Genomic DNA, 17140 nt, shown 5'->3' on the forward strand with positions numbered 1-17140 from the left:
TATATATATATATATATATATATATATATATATATATATATATATATTATAATAAACTATCAAATATAATTCTAATTTCAAAAGTACAAAATTTATAAACTGTTTTTTTTATATAATAATATTAACTATACAAAATTTTTATACCGTTTTTTTAAATACTTATTGTTTTTAATGCATACTATTTTCAAATATAATTTTAATTTCAAAAGTACAAAATTTATAAACAGTTTTTTTGATATAATATTATTAACAATACAAAATTTTTATACTGTTTTTTTAAATACTTATTGTATTTAATGCATACTATTTTGAAATACATACTATTTTTATATTATTATACTGTTTTTTAAATATATACAGTTTTTAAACTATTATATACCATTTTAAATATACTGTTTTTAAATTAAAATTTTACTGTTATTATTTTTATAATATATAAAACACGTTTTTTAAATATACTGGTTTTATAAAATATACTATTTTTAAATAATATTTTTTATTTAATATATAAATACTGTTTTCTAAATAAAGATTATACAATTTACTAACACACATAAAAATATACCAAACATAATCTTATTTTTAATACTAAACATAAATTTTATTATTTATATTGATACTGCATTTAAACTATTAATTTAAAAAATCAGCAAAATATATTATTCTTCACATCAATAAATATGTTATTTTTTAAAATAAATAAACTGTAATTATGATATTAAATTCGAAAAAATTAAATAAAAAAATTTAAACACGTACAAAAAATATATAAACTGTAATCTAAACAGATAGAAAATTTATATATAACAACATACCCAATATATATATATATATATATATATATATATATATATATATATATATATATATATATATATATATATATATATATATATATATATATATATATATATACACTTCCATCATAAACACATATAAAAAAATTTTAAAAAATTTATGTGTACCTTAATTGAAGATAACTTGTAGACTGAAGACCCTTCAAAATATCAGAGTTTTCTTCCAAGATTTTTTCTTCTATAAATCAATTGTTGTATAAAAAAACAAAATTAGATTATATAGTAAATCAAAAATAATGTATAATATTACTTAGAGGAAGTAGAGGAGAATTTTTACCTTAAAAGTATAGGGTTGTTGGTTGAGATGAATGAGATTGTGAAGATTTGAGATGAATGGGGTTGTGAGGAGTTGAGAGGAATGGGGATTTTTGTTAAAGGAAGAAGAAGATATATGGGTTTAAAATGGGTGTAACATTCGGTAACAGAGAAGAATTCAATGCGTGCAGATGAGACTCAGAATCAGCGAGGGGCAGCCCCCCGGAAATAAAACGGTCAAACTAGGCGTGAGGGTACCCCTCGCAAAATGCACATTGGAAATAGAGTCTGCACGCGCAGTCTGCTTGCGCCAGTTGATGAGACAGTGCTGTCTTTTTTTCGAGGGGCTACCCCTCGCTAAAGTCTGTACTTTTTTTCCTTGGGGTTGACCCCTCGCTAAATGCTGCACTAGCTGACGAATAAATTTTCTTCTTGGCGCCACTTTCCTTTGCTTGGGGTATTCCCTCGCAATGCAGATTTTCAAAATAAAAAATTTCCCTCTTCTTCTATTTGCGAGGGGTCTCCCCTAGGTATGAGAATTTTTTTTTTTTTAAATTGTGTTTTGCGAGGGGCTTAACCCCAAGCAACGTCATTTATTTGCGTGGGGCTTAACCCCTGGCTAATTCCCCTGGCTATTCTAAGGATTTCTTGTAGTGGGAGAGACCATTTTATCTAGAACATTTCAATGAATATTTAACTTTTCATGCAATGCATTAATTAATGGAAAAGATTCTCTTTTATTTAATATTATCCTTCCATGAAAGAAATTTTTGCAGATATTAAGACCATCAAACATATTCATCTTTGAAAATTTGTATAGCTACTGCATTCCCTTTAAAACAAGGCATTAGCTGTTGGCTTAAAGATATGTCACAAGTGTTCTCCAAAATTTATTTGAATGTCTTCAAAACCGAATCATAAGTCTTTAATGAAATTGAATTAAAAATAATTTGTTGAATTTGTAAACAAGACAACAAAAGGTTGCAAGTTGCACCTCCCATCATCAAGGGATTTCATATTGCACTTTTGAAATACGTTAATTTGTAAATAATTTTAGAATGAGAAGACAAATAAATGTCTAAAAGCTAATATAGTGCAAACGCAATATCTATTCACTTCTTGCTCCGAAGACCTCATATATGAAAGTCATCTATTTCTCGACAGAAAATAAAAAATAAATAAAAAAAATAAAAAACTCTAAGATTGTATGATGGATCTAGAAAAATAACGTAACCACTCATTAGCAATTGTTTAATAAAAAAACCAATATGCAAATGGAGGGAGTTCTTGTTGACAAAATATATTGACCATGATTCTGTAAGATAACATCACATGATAAATTTCTTGCCTAAAAGAAAATCACATGCCATATATTCCACATTCCCAACTCGAGGGAGGCACGTGTAAGAGTATAGATAATAATTAGATACCATTGTAGCTTGATTTGTATTTTCTTTGACTAGCTGTATTGTGTCTCCATCTGTTATACACATTTCAAGAAACCAAAATTATCCTCACGTGTTTTCTTCATTGAATTAATTAACATATCTTGGGTAATGTTCGATATGGGACTGTAGCTAATGGCCGTTGAGAAATTGAACTACTTCCTGCTATATTCTGCTATAATAAAGAGCAAACATGGGTGCGAAATTCTGAATTCCCATAAGCTAAGAGTGAAGTCTCAATCTTCTTTGTTGCTCTCTTTCTGTTAAACGTTGTCACAATGGAGACACAAATGAACATATCAGCAGACAGTAGCTGGTTATCTGATTTGGTAAGGAATTCAAAGCAATTCATTTTTCCTTTTTTTCCTTAATAAAAAAAATTGAGTTGTTTTTATAGAACTATTGTTTACGTCTTGCAGGAAATGGTTGATGAGGACTGCAACTTGAACTTGAACTTGAACTTGCTTGAAGGCAATGATGAAGAAGAGTTTCTATCACATGATATAGCTAGTGTCTTTGCCTTTGAGGAGCAGAGAGAGAATTTGCAACAATGTTTAAATACCGAATGCATTTCGACAACTCTGAGCGAAACATTTACGGAAGAAACAAGTTTTGAGTCTTTAGATAACTTTGATTTTGATTTTGAGAAACCAAATAAACAGATGAAAATATTGGATCAAAGTGAGAATGATAACATCACTGATAACTTTTCATTAAAAAGTGCAACATCACAGTCCTCTTATCAGTTGCCTCAGATCTTGTCTTTTGAAAATCCAAACCCAGCAGAGTTTTATGGGTATGATCAAAATCAGAAGGAAACAGTGACTTCGGAGTCATTGGGAAACAGAAATTTTCCATCTCAGAAGTCTAAAGGGTATTCAAAAGCATCACGAGATAGGAGGTCTCCAGCTCACAAAAAAGATCACATTATGGCAGAGAGAAAGAGAAGAGAGATGCTCAGCCAAAGCTTCATTGCTCTGGCTGCTCTCATTCCGGACTTAAAGAAGGTATGTAATATTTGTGTTATTGTCATCTATTTAGCATATTCTATTCTCCACTTCAAATTGAAGAAATGTTTGGTGTCTGAAGTATATACTAACATTATATTTGAGTCTCATATTGGTATGGTTGTAAATTGCTATTGCGTGTGTTGGGATTGTAATTATTGTAGTCGTTGCAATGCCCATTGCATTTGTTGCAATGTGAATTTTAATTAGAAGGTGTTTAAAATATACACTTAAACAATATTTGATGTTAAGATTTTTTCCATTAACTAAACTGAGTGTTTGAGTTCTGAAATTTTGAAATTTGATTAAAATACTTGAAGAAGCATAGACAAAATTGCGTAGTGATTTCTTATGAAGCAAATGCATTTTAAGAAAGCGTGTCACAGTGTTTGGCACGTGTCAGTATCCGACATTTAAATCACACTTGTATAACATGTATTGAAAAAATCAGACTAGGATCTAGAGTTTTTTTTTCTTGTTTACTTCAACACTCTAAAAACTTGTATAACATGTATTGAAAAAATAGACTAGTATCTAGAGTTTTTTTTCTCTTTACTTCAACACTCTAAAAATCGATCTCCGACACTCATATGACACCCACACAACAGTTGTCGGACAATTTAGACAAGTATTGATTATAATATTTGTAATTATTTTAATAATAGATGTATAAATGAAGTTCAAATAATTGAGAAAATAGGTGATGCAGTGACAGTGTAAAATAGTTTACACTGTTAACCAATTACAACCATGTATCTAATTAAAACACTTTTATTTTTGAAAAAATTTAATGACATGGCAAATTGGTGGTTGTTTATTGGATGACAGTGTAAAACTATTTAACACTGTCAGTGCATATCCATTAAACCCCCAATTAATATTATATACGTAGCCGTGTTGATGTCTTATATTATTAAGATTATTGATGTCGTTGTGCTGTCTGTCTCATGTTGTGTTCCAGTGACCGTGTCGAAATATGTGTTTCATAGGTATTTTTATTGGCAGTCGGACGCATAGTTATATTTTGCATCGCAATTGCGGTTTGATGATTTTTGCTAAGACAACCGCACTACAATTTAAAACTATGGTTATGAGACTATGGTAACTGTGCATATTTTGCAAGGTTTTAAAATATGGTATGATACCGTAAAAACGACTGCGATAAAAGAGTAATGGAATGTGTCAATCCATTATTCACCGTTTTTATGTTGAAGACTAAAAGCTGTAATGACCGCAACAGAACACTTTAATAATTGTGAAACGCCGCTAGCGCACCGTTACGGACGCAGAAATTTCATAATATAGAAAATATTCACAACAGGATGACCGCAACCCCGCAACCCAATATAGAAAATATTCACAACACGATGACCGCAACCCGTACCGACGAAAATGATAATCCATCAACACAACACTTACTGCTAAGTTACTTTCACTAATTACTAATTATGTGCAAATTCTGTTAATTAGATGGACAAGGCTTCGATATTAGCAGAGACAATCAAATACGTCAAAGAGCTTCAGGAGCGTTTGAAGATTTTAGAACAGAAGGAAAAGAACCCAAAGGCAGATCAGTCGACGGTCACTCCGATCAAACCAAAGGTTAATAACGACGAGCATTACTCATCAACTGATGAGAGTACTGAAACTGAAAGTGCTGCTGATGGTTCTCCCACTGAATCTCTCTTCAAGGTGGAAGCAAAAGTTTCAGAGCAACACATGTTGATTCGGATCCACTGCCAAAAGCATAATGGTCTTCTTGTTAAAATCATCTCCAAGATTCAAAGTTTTGAATTATTTGTAGTCAATAACAGCGTTTTAGCCTTTGGAGATTCTATCCTCGACATTACCATCATTGCTGAGGTAAAGGATAGAAGACTCATAATCTATTTTTCACTAGTTCTTTCTTTATATTACCACTCATTTTTGGTCACTGCATTGTTTGTATTTGAAAGTCAATTTTATATTATTGTATAGATTGGTGAAGGCTACAACTTGACTGTAAAGGAACTCGTCCACAACATACGTATGGCCGCATTGAAGTTTATGTCAACGTAACAACATGAAGAAGGCAGGAGTGCTGTTGTGGGAGAACTAATTATGTAGTTAAGCTCACTACTCATAGTTGAGTTTGTTTAAATTAATAAATAATATTGGCATAGCAATATGATAGATCTATGATGAGAGAACCAATAATGATTGTTTGAGGTACTTTTCTATGGAGCCAAATTGCTCTAATGCATTTAAGTATCATCTAAACAATCTTAATCAATTTTAATTTTATTTTGATTAAGATTGCAATAAACAATTTATATTTGGTCCTATAAATTTATATTTTATTCACCATATTATATTTATTTTTTTCAGCTTATTATTATTTTCTGGAACAATAAAAATATTATACATTTATATAATAAAATTTATATCAGTATTATAAAAAAAATAATAATAATATTTAAACAAATCACGAAAGTAAAAAATAAATACTTCAATATTAATCCGTATACTTTTTTTTTTAATTCACTATCAACCTAATTTTTAATCATTTAACAAAATGTTCATTTTACCAAATAATATCATGTAACTCTTAAAAATCGTTGAATTTTCATCATAACACTTCCCACATTTTTATAACAAAATCGTTCAACATCCTAACATCGGTGTTACAGACTTTTGTCAACTTGATCATCATCGTGGCACCTCTAAAATTTCTTGTATTCTTAGTCTTAATAGAGGTGGTTGTAGGAGAGGTGGTGGTTGAATCGTCCATCTCTGTTTAAACAACAACAACGATAATAAATATTTTACTTAACACAACATCTACACTTCCTAAGAGCACTTCATAAATATAGCCTCGTAATCATTTAATTATCACAATATTGACATAGAAATCTAAGAACACTTTTTAAGAATAGCCTCAACAAAGACACCTAATGTGAGATTCATAGTATATATTGTATGTTATACCTAACTGTCATACCCCAATTTTTGACCCTAAGATCATACATTGGTTGCATCTTAATCATCAATCAAGAGCACCATTGTGAGGTTCTATTTTTGATACCATGATTATCTATGAGGGGAATCATCAAGCGCTTCTAGCTTTTAATTTGTTTTATACTAACCAAAATCCAAAAATATGTATTTTGTCTCTTTTGTTTATATTTTACTGGTAAAAGATCGGGCAAAAATCAAAACAGTGCAACAAAACAAATTTTTGAAAATTTGGTTGTGGAAATCGATTTACCCATATGGGAAATCGATTTCTTGAAACGAAATTTGAAAAAAAGAGGGAAGCATGACGTCATTTTGGCACCAAACACATTTTCCTTGATTATTCTTTACCATTTACCAATATTCCACCTCACCACATATTAATTTCCTTCATTAATCTCACTTTAACCCCATTTTACCATTTTTAACACAAATTAATTATCAATTGCACAATTACCAAATTGCCCACACCTCTCTCTCCAATTCTATAAATAGAGGCCTTCACCTCTTCATTTTACAAGCTTGAAGAGCCAAACAAACTCTTGCAATTTCTCTCCTCATCCCTACCAAATTCACCAAAGCTCTTTCTTCTTTCCTAAAGTTAATGAGTTACATCTTGAACCTCACTAACTTTGAGCTAAACCATCATCCATCTCACTTTTTTCTTCAATTGTTGAGAGATCAAGACTTGTGTTGGTTGTTCTTGAAGTGGATCTAAGTTTTGTGCAAGAATTGGTAAATTTCTACATCCTTTTTCATCTTTCACAATGTGATTCTTTTGTGCTTGTGTGTGATGCATCTTTGATGCTATATTGGTGACATTTGGTGAAGAATTGATGGAAAATTCGTGTACATTGATATATGAGATCATAAGGTGTTTGTGTTATTGTTTGAACAAGGTTTCATGCTTCTATTTGCTGATTTTTGAAAAACTGCGCGCAGGAAATTGATTTCCTACAGAGGGAAATCGATTTCCACTCTGTTTTTTGCGCCAGATTTGAAATCTGCACTCAGGAAATCGATTTCCTATAGAGGTAAATCGATTTCCACTGAGGCAGAATGTTTTTTTTGTGTTTTTATGCTTGTTTTGCCTTATTTCTTCCTCTACTTCATTAATATCATTGGATCTAGGATGTTGATAGGTTTGAAATGACCAAATCCATAATATTAGATGAATGATATTAATGATAGTGTGAGTGATTTTATTTTATGCATTTTATTCATCTTCTCCTTCTTTTTTTCTTTTGATCGATGAAAGTCTTTGATACCTTGAGAATTCTTATGGATTCTTGGTAAAGACTAGATCGTTACCTATTTTCTTTTCGTGCGGTATTGCTTTCGGAGAGTGATCTACATATCGCTTCTCTCGCATGCATTAGCACATAAAGTTTTGACTGGCCTCGTTGTAGGGTGATTTCTACATAAATCACTTGGCGATCTGCTTAACATAGCGCAATATTTCGTGTCCCGAATAAAAAAAGATCAAACATGGAAGATAATCGTACGCGGTTGATTTAAGACTTATGGAAGTTTATCGTGTAGTCGCTATGATTTTATCAAGCTTCTGATAAATTTCCATTGAATTTAAATCCGAGAACATCCTTCACTCACCATCGATCTTTATTACTAACTTTGATAACATACTTGACAAGTTTCAAGATGGTTATCTTTAACATCTAACAATTGACTTTAATTTCCGCATTTTATTATATCGCTCTTTATTTTTTGCTTTATTGCTTTATTTTATCATTTCATCATGTTTATGTTTCCGCCATTTCCTCTTTGTCCATTTGGACGTTTATATTCCGCTATTTTCTCTTTGTCCATTTGGACACTATGTTTATGTTTCCGCTATTTTCTTTTTGTCCACTTGGACCATACTTTATTTTTGTGCTAAAACACTAATAAACAACAAAAATCTAAAAAATACTTAAGGCCCTATGGACTATTGGTTACTATCCCGAGTATTTTGGAGACTTAGACTTTTGGACTTAGTACCTCTAGATCCTATTATTCTGTTGTTACTCTGTCGTTATTCTGTCTGTCTGGCATTGGATTGTTGTCTGTTTGTGTGTGGAGGTATTTCCTTGAAAGTCCTTGATGGTTAATTCCAAGGCATTATGATAAGGATTTTACCCGAAAACAACCGTTACTCTGCCCGATTTTCGTCAGAATTTTAATGTGCTTAATGCAAAGTCACTACAAGAAAATTAGGGTTTTACGACATAAAAATTGCGACAGTTACATGATAACTATCGTAACTCTAATATAGTGACGCGTGTCACGACGGTATACACCTACCGTCCTTATATTTTTGTAAAATTATTAAATTTAACGACGGTCATACAACTACCGCCCTAAAAATCAATTCACGACGGTTTAAAAACCGCCATAAATTATATGTTACGACGGTACATTAACCGTCGCCCACCAAATCAAATAACACACTTCCTGCACCATAGAAACTCAGCAAAGGTCACGACGGTGAACCAACCGTCGCGCCCACTTACTTAAAAATTATCAAACTTCATGACGGTTAACCTACTGTCGTCCACAATTACAAAATAGTTATCTAAGGGCATGACGGTGAACCTACCGTCGCCACCCCATACCATTCACATGCGAATAAAAAGTTCGCAACGGTGATTTCACCGTCGTCATCTTTGAATTCATCTTTCACGCTAAAATTGAATCTGCTTTTTATGTTTTTTATTCTGTTCTTTTTCAGAATCATCATCAAAGGCCGCTCACGCTAAACAGAGAATCACCGTCAAAACATTTCTCCCAGCCACTCTCGCTGTCACTATGAATCACCATAAAAAATAATATTTGTTTTATAATATAAATGTTAGGATATTTACAAAGAACAAACATTATTATTAAAAAAATATAAAAATTAATTTATTTTTATAAAAAATTAATTAACTATTTTCACATTGATCATTTATATATAATACATATCATATCACAACATTACTAAATTTATTTAAAATATATAATAGAATAATATAAATAATTGAATTTTTATCGAATGATAAAAATATAACTATGTTTATTTTCTATAATATTTTTTATTAAAAAAATATTTATATTTATCCAAAAATTGATCCAATTTTTTTTCTCAAACATTAAAGTTTAAATCAATTAAATTTAGCAAAATTCAAAAAAGAGAAATTCAATATTCATTCCTTTGAAAACTCAACTTTTCTATGCACACTAGGAAAAAGGAATGCGAACCCTAAATCCCAAACAACGAATTCGAAACTCACGAATATTTGAACAAAGGATTCACCAATTTCAAACCCCTTTATGCTTACTTAGAAATCCTAGGGAATTTTTCTCAATCGATTCATCTGCGAATCATTTTGTTGTTGGAATTTGCCGTCAATCGCAAGCCCTTCTAATGGCAAACAGTCCCTTCATAAATTGCAAAACCTTCTCCAATCGATTCTTTTTCGAGTGTTTGAGTCTCAAGGTATTTATAATCATCTCTACTCGGAGCAGAGTTTTGGGGTTTTCATTTGAGGTACAAAGTAGTTTAAATTTTTATGGTCTAGGTATTAGTTATTGATTATTTAGGGTTCTCATTTTAGTTCCATTTTTGTATTTACTTCTATTGTTCTTGTTTGGAGGAAGATAGTTGGTTTAGTATTTCATCTGGATCCCCAAGTGTAATGTGTTGGTTTAGTATTGATATTCTAAAGGATGGGAAATCTACCTTGACTCATAATGTCAAGTGTTGGCTTCTTTTTCGGTTAGACCGTTTCTTTCCTTAGCTTTTATTTTACGCACTAGGATAGCCTCTTCATCTCCTCCCCTTCTTAGATTTTCAAAATCTTCTCCCTTTTTCCAAAATCTTCTTATGTTTGTAAAATATCTTTTAAAATTTCTTCTTAAAAAATATCTTTTGCCCCTTAGTGGCTTTTTCTTCAAAAGTTTAGACACGATTAATTGTTGTAGTGAGTTGCGATACCCCACGATTTTGAAATTGATTGATATAATGAGATCTTTTCTGCGTAAGAGAGATAGTGGCATACTCGTTGATTTCTATCCGAGTTGGAGCCCTTCTTTCATTTGCGATGCGAAGAACTCATCTGTTCTCATGCTCAAGATCAATGGCTGAGTATTTCTCTCCAACGATAATAGAGTGTTTATTCCTTTTCAAACCGTTTTTCCCTTTAAGCGGAACTACATTAGCTCTGACTTCTCCATTGCACCGAGGAGGTAGTAGGCACAAGGCTTCATGCTTTGCCGAGCTTATTTTAAAAATAAAACAAACCCCTTTTTAGCACACACGACACATATTTTCAAAAAGGTTCCTATGGAGTACCACAGATGTGAGGGGTGCTTAAAACCTTCCCCTTGTATAATCAACACCCGTACCTAAGATCTCTTTCTTGTTTTTAAACTTTGTGTTTTATTCATTCTTTTCCCTTTTCCTTTGGAAATAATAAAGCGCGGTGGCGACTTTCACTGAAATATTGAGTCGAGTCAATTTAATGGCTTCGTTTTTAAATTTTCCCCGCTACACTAACACATTCATAACAACACTTCATAAGAATATATAGTATCATAAATATTTTACTTAACACAACATTAACAAAATTAACACTAAAAAGTGAAAACCATATTTTACTTAACTCATGGTACATACTTTTGTCATTATCAACACTAAAAAGGAAAGACCTATTTTACTTAACTCACTATAAATATAGACTTTAGTCAATATGAAAAATTAAAAAAGAAAAATCTATTTCCATTTCAACCAACATAATCTATTTGCAGTGAGTAATCAGCATAACAAAAACTAGCATTTCAAAGTTACGTGCACAATTAAGGTGAGTTACGTACCAAATACGTAATGAAGAAGATACGAAAATGCTGGAGGATGCTTCGTTGATGTTTGGTTGTCTTTCCTTCTTAATTTTCAAGCTATGTTGGTGCTTCAATAGCATTATCGCGTTCAAAGGGAGGAAACATATGAGTGTTGTAAGAGATGATGTTTTGAAAATGGTTATGAAATATGAATTTAGATGTTAGGGCGTTTAGATGGAGAAGATGAAGATGAAAATAGCCTATGTTATATCTTCTAAAAAGACCGTTCAATTTTGCAAGAGAGCAAAGATGAAATGAGTGCCGAAAGTAAATGAATAGTTAAAGTCTAGTTCTTTGAAAACACATGCAAAAGAGATTTCTTCTCGGTTGAACAATTCAGCCAAGGGAATATATAAATTAAAAAAAAAGAGAGAGAAAAGAACCTTGTGAAATAGATAACTAATATTTCCTCTTGGTTGGAAATCTCAATCGAGGGGATAGATAAATTATAAATAATAAAAAATAAGAAAGACGTCAATTTAAAAAAATTAAAAGTAAAAATGTTAAAGGTGGGTTTTGAACCTTGGTCCTTGAGCAACATTTTCTCTCGATTGGAAGTCTCAATCAAGATAGTAAATAAATTATAAATAATATAAAACGAAAGGTGTCAATTTAAAGAAAAAAAACTAAAAGTAAAAATGCAAAATATGATTTTTTGAGGCAAATTTCCTCTTGGTTGGATGTCCCAACCGAGGGAATAGATGATTTTTTTTTTTTAATTTTGAACATTGTGCGCCCAAGGTTTATACCTCGAATTTAGATTGACTGAGATGAAAATTTTATTATAAAATGTATTATTTATAGTAGTGGAGACATTTATAATCAAAAACACATCTTTATTGGAGGTTTGGTTCTCGAATAAAAAACATGTTCATTACTTGTACTACTCATGTTAGAACAAATGAAGAAAAATTAAGAAGAAAATGAGAGGAGGTGTGAAAAAAAGGTAGAAGGCACCCTCTATTTATACTAAATGATATGTATTAAAATATAATATTTTTAACATAAAATACAATACATAGGCGCTTCTTTTGAAGTCCAAAACATAGTCGCCAATTGGAGGCATCAATTCAATTGGTTTGCCTTCTAATTTGTCTAGTGCATGCGCCAATTCGCATGGCTTGAGAGTTACACATGATTTTTTTTCTTGAAACATGGATACTTTGGAAAATAATGGGAAAACATGGTTAACTTGGTATTTTAGTTGGAAAACATGATTATTTAAAAAATAATAATTCCCTATATACGCATGATTTTGATAGGCAGCATACCAGCCAAGAATTGAATTAGCGGGATTTTCTTTCTTCTTTTCTTTATTATTATTTTTTTGGATCAAAGATTGCGACTGCCTTGTTAATGGCGTGAGAGAAACAGCTATTGTGAGTTTTCACTACTACAAAAAATATATTTAACCTTGGATGTGAAATGCATTTAACCTCGGCTACAAAAGCAAGGTAACAAAGGGTGTCATAAAAAGCTACCACTTTACCCCTCAGATTTTTAATAACCGAGGGGTAAAGTTATATACACATGGGTTCGATCCCCGACATCTGCATTTTTATTATTTTAAAAAATAAAGCATCATACCTCTCGGTTTATCAATAAAATCGACGGATAAGATAGAATTATTTTTTAACTTGTTACATTGTTTACACAGAATATTAATTAATTAATTTGCTTACAAACTACATTGTTTATCTAGAATATTGCATTGTTTACACATAGTATTAAAGCAGACTTTAATTTGTCAGTGAAGATAAAATGTTGGATCTTGAATCATTGAATTTTGAGGTAAATCAAAATGGTGGGTGCAGAATATTCTCTATGGCTTTTGCTTGCATTTGTTTCTAATATAAAGCAAAAAAAGGGTTAGATAAATAAGTGATTTTCGGCTCAAATAAATATTTAAGAAAACAAACCTTGAACCTAGATAATTTTCTTCTCTTGCAATCCATCATAACGTATTTTCCAAGCGTCTTTAGGTTTCAAGCGCTTCATGTGTCATTTAGGTTAGAAATGTTAATATTCAACATATTTTTATAATAGATGTCTCTTAAGTTTCATGCGGATCACTAATGGAAGTGTCTTGAGTGTTGATACTCATAAAATGCACGGTACATGTTTGTTTAAGGAGGGTGATCAATATTCTCAATTATCATGCCAAAAGTATTCCCTCGGTTTATGTTAATGGGCGAACAACAGGCTTGTTGAAAGTAGAAAGAGGTCTCAAACAGGGGGATCCCATATCCCCTTATACTATTTGTGCTCATTATGGAGTATCTCCACATGTGCTTGCAGATACTTCAACATAAGCCTAATTTTAATTTCCATCCTCGATGTGAGAAAGTGGGAATCACAAACATTAGTTTTGCAGACGATTTGATACTTTTTTGCTAAAGGAGATGTGCAGTCTGTCAAACTCATAATGGATGAATTCAAAAAAAAATTCATGTGCCACAGGAATGAGGGCTCATCCTGCTAAGTGCAAAATGTATTTTGGAGCTCACATGGTATGTCGAGGGTGCACTCCTTTTCAAACATCTAAGAGTACCATTGTCAAGCAGAAAGCTCACTTTACAACAATGTCGTCCTTTAATCTATAAGATTGTGCCTAAAGTGAAACATTAGACGACAAAATTGCTTAGTTATGCTTGGAGATGGCAACTAATCAAAAGCATTTTGTTTGGTGTAACTGCTTAGTGGATGCATATTCTCCCACTTCCCCACGGTATCACGAAACATATCGAAGCAATATGTAGAAGCTACCTGTGGAGCAGAACAAATAAGATTAGAAGAAAAGCTCCCATAGCATGGGAGAAAATTTGTGATCCCAAGGTTGCTGGTGGGATGAACATTACATCTTTGAAAGAGTAGAATAGAGCCACGATTAGGAAACTACTCAGGAATATATAGGCGAAATCCGATAAGTTATGGATAAGATGGTTAGATACTTAATACCTCAAAGGCAATGTTATTATGAACTGGAAGGTCACTCAAAACTGCTCGTGGATATTTAAAAAGATAGTACATGTGAGAGACATTGTGTGTGGAACCAATTATTGGAGAGAATTTGTCCAAAGAGGTAAGTACAAAACCAGTGACATGTATAAGGATCTCAGAGCGGTTAAAACTTAGGTGACTTGGAAAAGAGTGTTGTTCAATAACTATGCACGATCTTGGGCTGTATTCACACTTTAGATGACTTTCATGGGAATAATACCGACTAGAGATAGATGAATCAAATTTGGTGTGAATGTGGACAAACATTGTTGTTTCTGTGCTAAAGAGGAGAGTCTAAAACACTTAATTTTTTAATGCAGAATCACGCAAAAGGTATAGCAGGATGTTTTAAAATGGATTGGTATTAATAGACAACCCAATGATTGGACTAGAGAAATGAGTTTGCTGATCATGGAGACTAAGAAGAAAGGTCTAATGAGGCAAGTCTTAAAGATTGCGCTAGCGGGGACGATTTATGAGATTTGGCATGGTAGGAATCATATGAGCTTTTCTTAAAAGCCTGTGAATCCTAATGTGACAAAATTGATCATCAACAATGTAAAAAATTAGATGTGGCATGTATAGAAAACTAAGCACACACATTATGAGTTATGCTTAGTGTAGTTTTTAGTGTTTTTCTTGGATCTTAGCGATCGGATGTACCTAAACGGTTTTGGATAATGGGAAAGTTTACTTTGACTCCAAAAAAACATTTGTTTATTAAGAAAATCAATATTAAATGTAGTGATATGTCAACATCTTAAATTTACAGCTTTGCTATTCCTACACAACTTTTCTACACCGTATACACTGTTAATCGTATTTATACGGTGAAATGTATTTTTTTAATAAAATAATATTGTTCTTAAATATTTCTTTTTAAAATTTGTTTTATAACACAAATATAATATTGTGTCATTAACCAACTTCACAATTGTATTAACCACAAAAATATAAGTCACTCTATTAACCAATAAAATACATACTATTAACCATATTTTGATACTAAATTATAAATGTATTAACCAACATTTACACTCTATTAACCAACTTTATTTTATTATTTAATATTTTTTTATGTTTGAGAACTCATTAACCAAGTTATGAATTATATTGACCTGTTTTATAAATACGATTAATCAAAGTCTGTACCGTATATATTAATTTTTTATGTCAAAATATATATTAACCAAAATTTAAATTGTATTAACCAAATTTTAACATTTCATTAATCAAAGTAGTTTTAGAAAAAAAAATTAAAAAGTCAAAATAAAATTAAAAACATTGTTTAAGTATTTGTCACTTTTAGGAAGAAAATTTATCCCAATATACTTGTCACTTTAGATTACCAAGGCAATTTTATATTTTATCTTTCAATTGTTCCCTCTAATAAATACTCTTAATTTATTGTTTTCTCACTTAATATTAATTCTAATTTGAATACACCAATAGTTAATCAGGATAATTTAGTAATGTTGATATTCTCTCTCTTTTATTTATTATTGTTTCTTAATTTATGTGAAATGATCAAATGTGGCAAATAATATGGAACGAAAGGAGTATATGAATATCATTTTTCTAAATCTAACACTGTATGATACCACTGTATACTCATAATAGAGTTGCATTGCAATGCAACAACTAAAAGATTGTAGTACCCAACAAATGTAAGTTGCACCATTGGAGATGCTCTGAGGGTTGATGTAAGTGTATTTATATACAGATTTATGACATGACAAATTTTTTAAATATTTAATTATTAAATTAATGGTACATGTGGAGAACTCAATAGAAAAAATTACCATTGAAGATGGTCTTAATTCATTCAAATACAAACAAAAAAAGTTATTAGTAAAAAGACAATTGTATGTCCATACCGTGTGAGACACTTTTTTTAGGATACAATTTCTCTGCCTATCATAAATAATTGGGTAGTGTACTTTCAACCAATCACAATATTTTATTTTATTTTAACATATTTAATTAATTATAAAATAATATAATTTTTAATTATTTTCAACTTTTAGTGTCAATATATCTTTTTCATTTTAGTGTCAACTTTTAGATAAATATAAGAATTTACCTCTTTTTTAGTGTCAATATATCTTTTCTTTATTAAACAGAAGGAGCATTATTAGTGATGAGTCAGTCACTTATAAACCAATCTCTTTCACCTTATTTTTCTTTTGATTTCATTTTCTCTATTATCAAAAACATCTTAAGTCATGTCACCAAAGTCATGAAATTTCAAAGTGATTGAATCAATTTCGCTATTATTATCTCCTAATAATGTAATAAGATTCTCTCTCGTTGTTGACTTAAAATATCGATAACTGTATATGTAGTATTTATAATGGATTAGGGGTGTTCGTAGAGCGGTTTTAACGATTTTGATGCTAAAAATTATTTGAATTGCAAGAAAAAATAATATGTGGTTCGGTTTAATTCGGTTGACTTTCAAAAATAAAATCAAACCAAACCAAGTTAATGCGGTTAGGATTAGTTCGATTAGTTCGGTTTTTTACAAAAAAAAATTATTGAGTGATACATACATATATAGAGAAAAATATAATGTTTTTGTTTTATATTTCATACATTACCATAAAAAAGTTTATAATTTGATACATAAAAATGCGTCTTACAATTTTATCCTAGGTCTAAAGAATGAAATACATGACATTGCATTTGTAAATAAATATTGTACAAA

At 30.9% G+C, this 17140-nt stretch overlaps 1 protein-coding gene across 1 annotated transcript; it reads left to right on the forward strand.

The window, feature by feature from the left end:
- The first annotated feature begins 2673 nt into the window (after window positions 1-2673).
- On the forward strand, window positions 2674-5817 carry LOC131606754 (transcription factor NAI1-like). Its single transcript, XM_058878897.1, has 4 exons — window positions 2674-2886; window positions 2977-3564; window positions 5035-5427; window positions 5542-5817. Exons 1-4 carry the CDS (start codon window positions 2836-2838, stop codon window positions 5620-5622), a joined length of 1113 nt encoding a protein of 370 aa, XP_058734880.1. The 5' UTR covers window positions 2674-2835; the 3' UTR covers window positions 5623-5817.
- The last annotated feature ends 11323 nt before the right edge of the window (window positions 5818-17140 follow it).

This window comes from Vicia villosa, linkage group LG1 (genome assembly GCF_029867415.1).
Source record: "Vicia villosa cultivar HV-30 ecotype Madison, WI linkage group LG1, Vvil1.0, whole genome shotgun sequence".
NCBI lineage: Eukaryota > Viridiplantae > Streptophyta > Magnoliopsida > Fabales > Fabaceae > Vicia > Vicia villosa.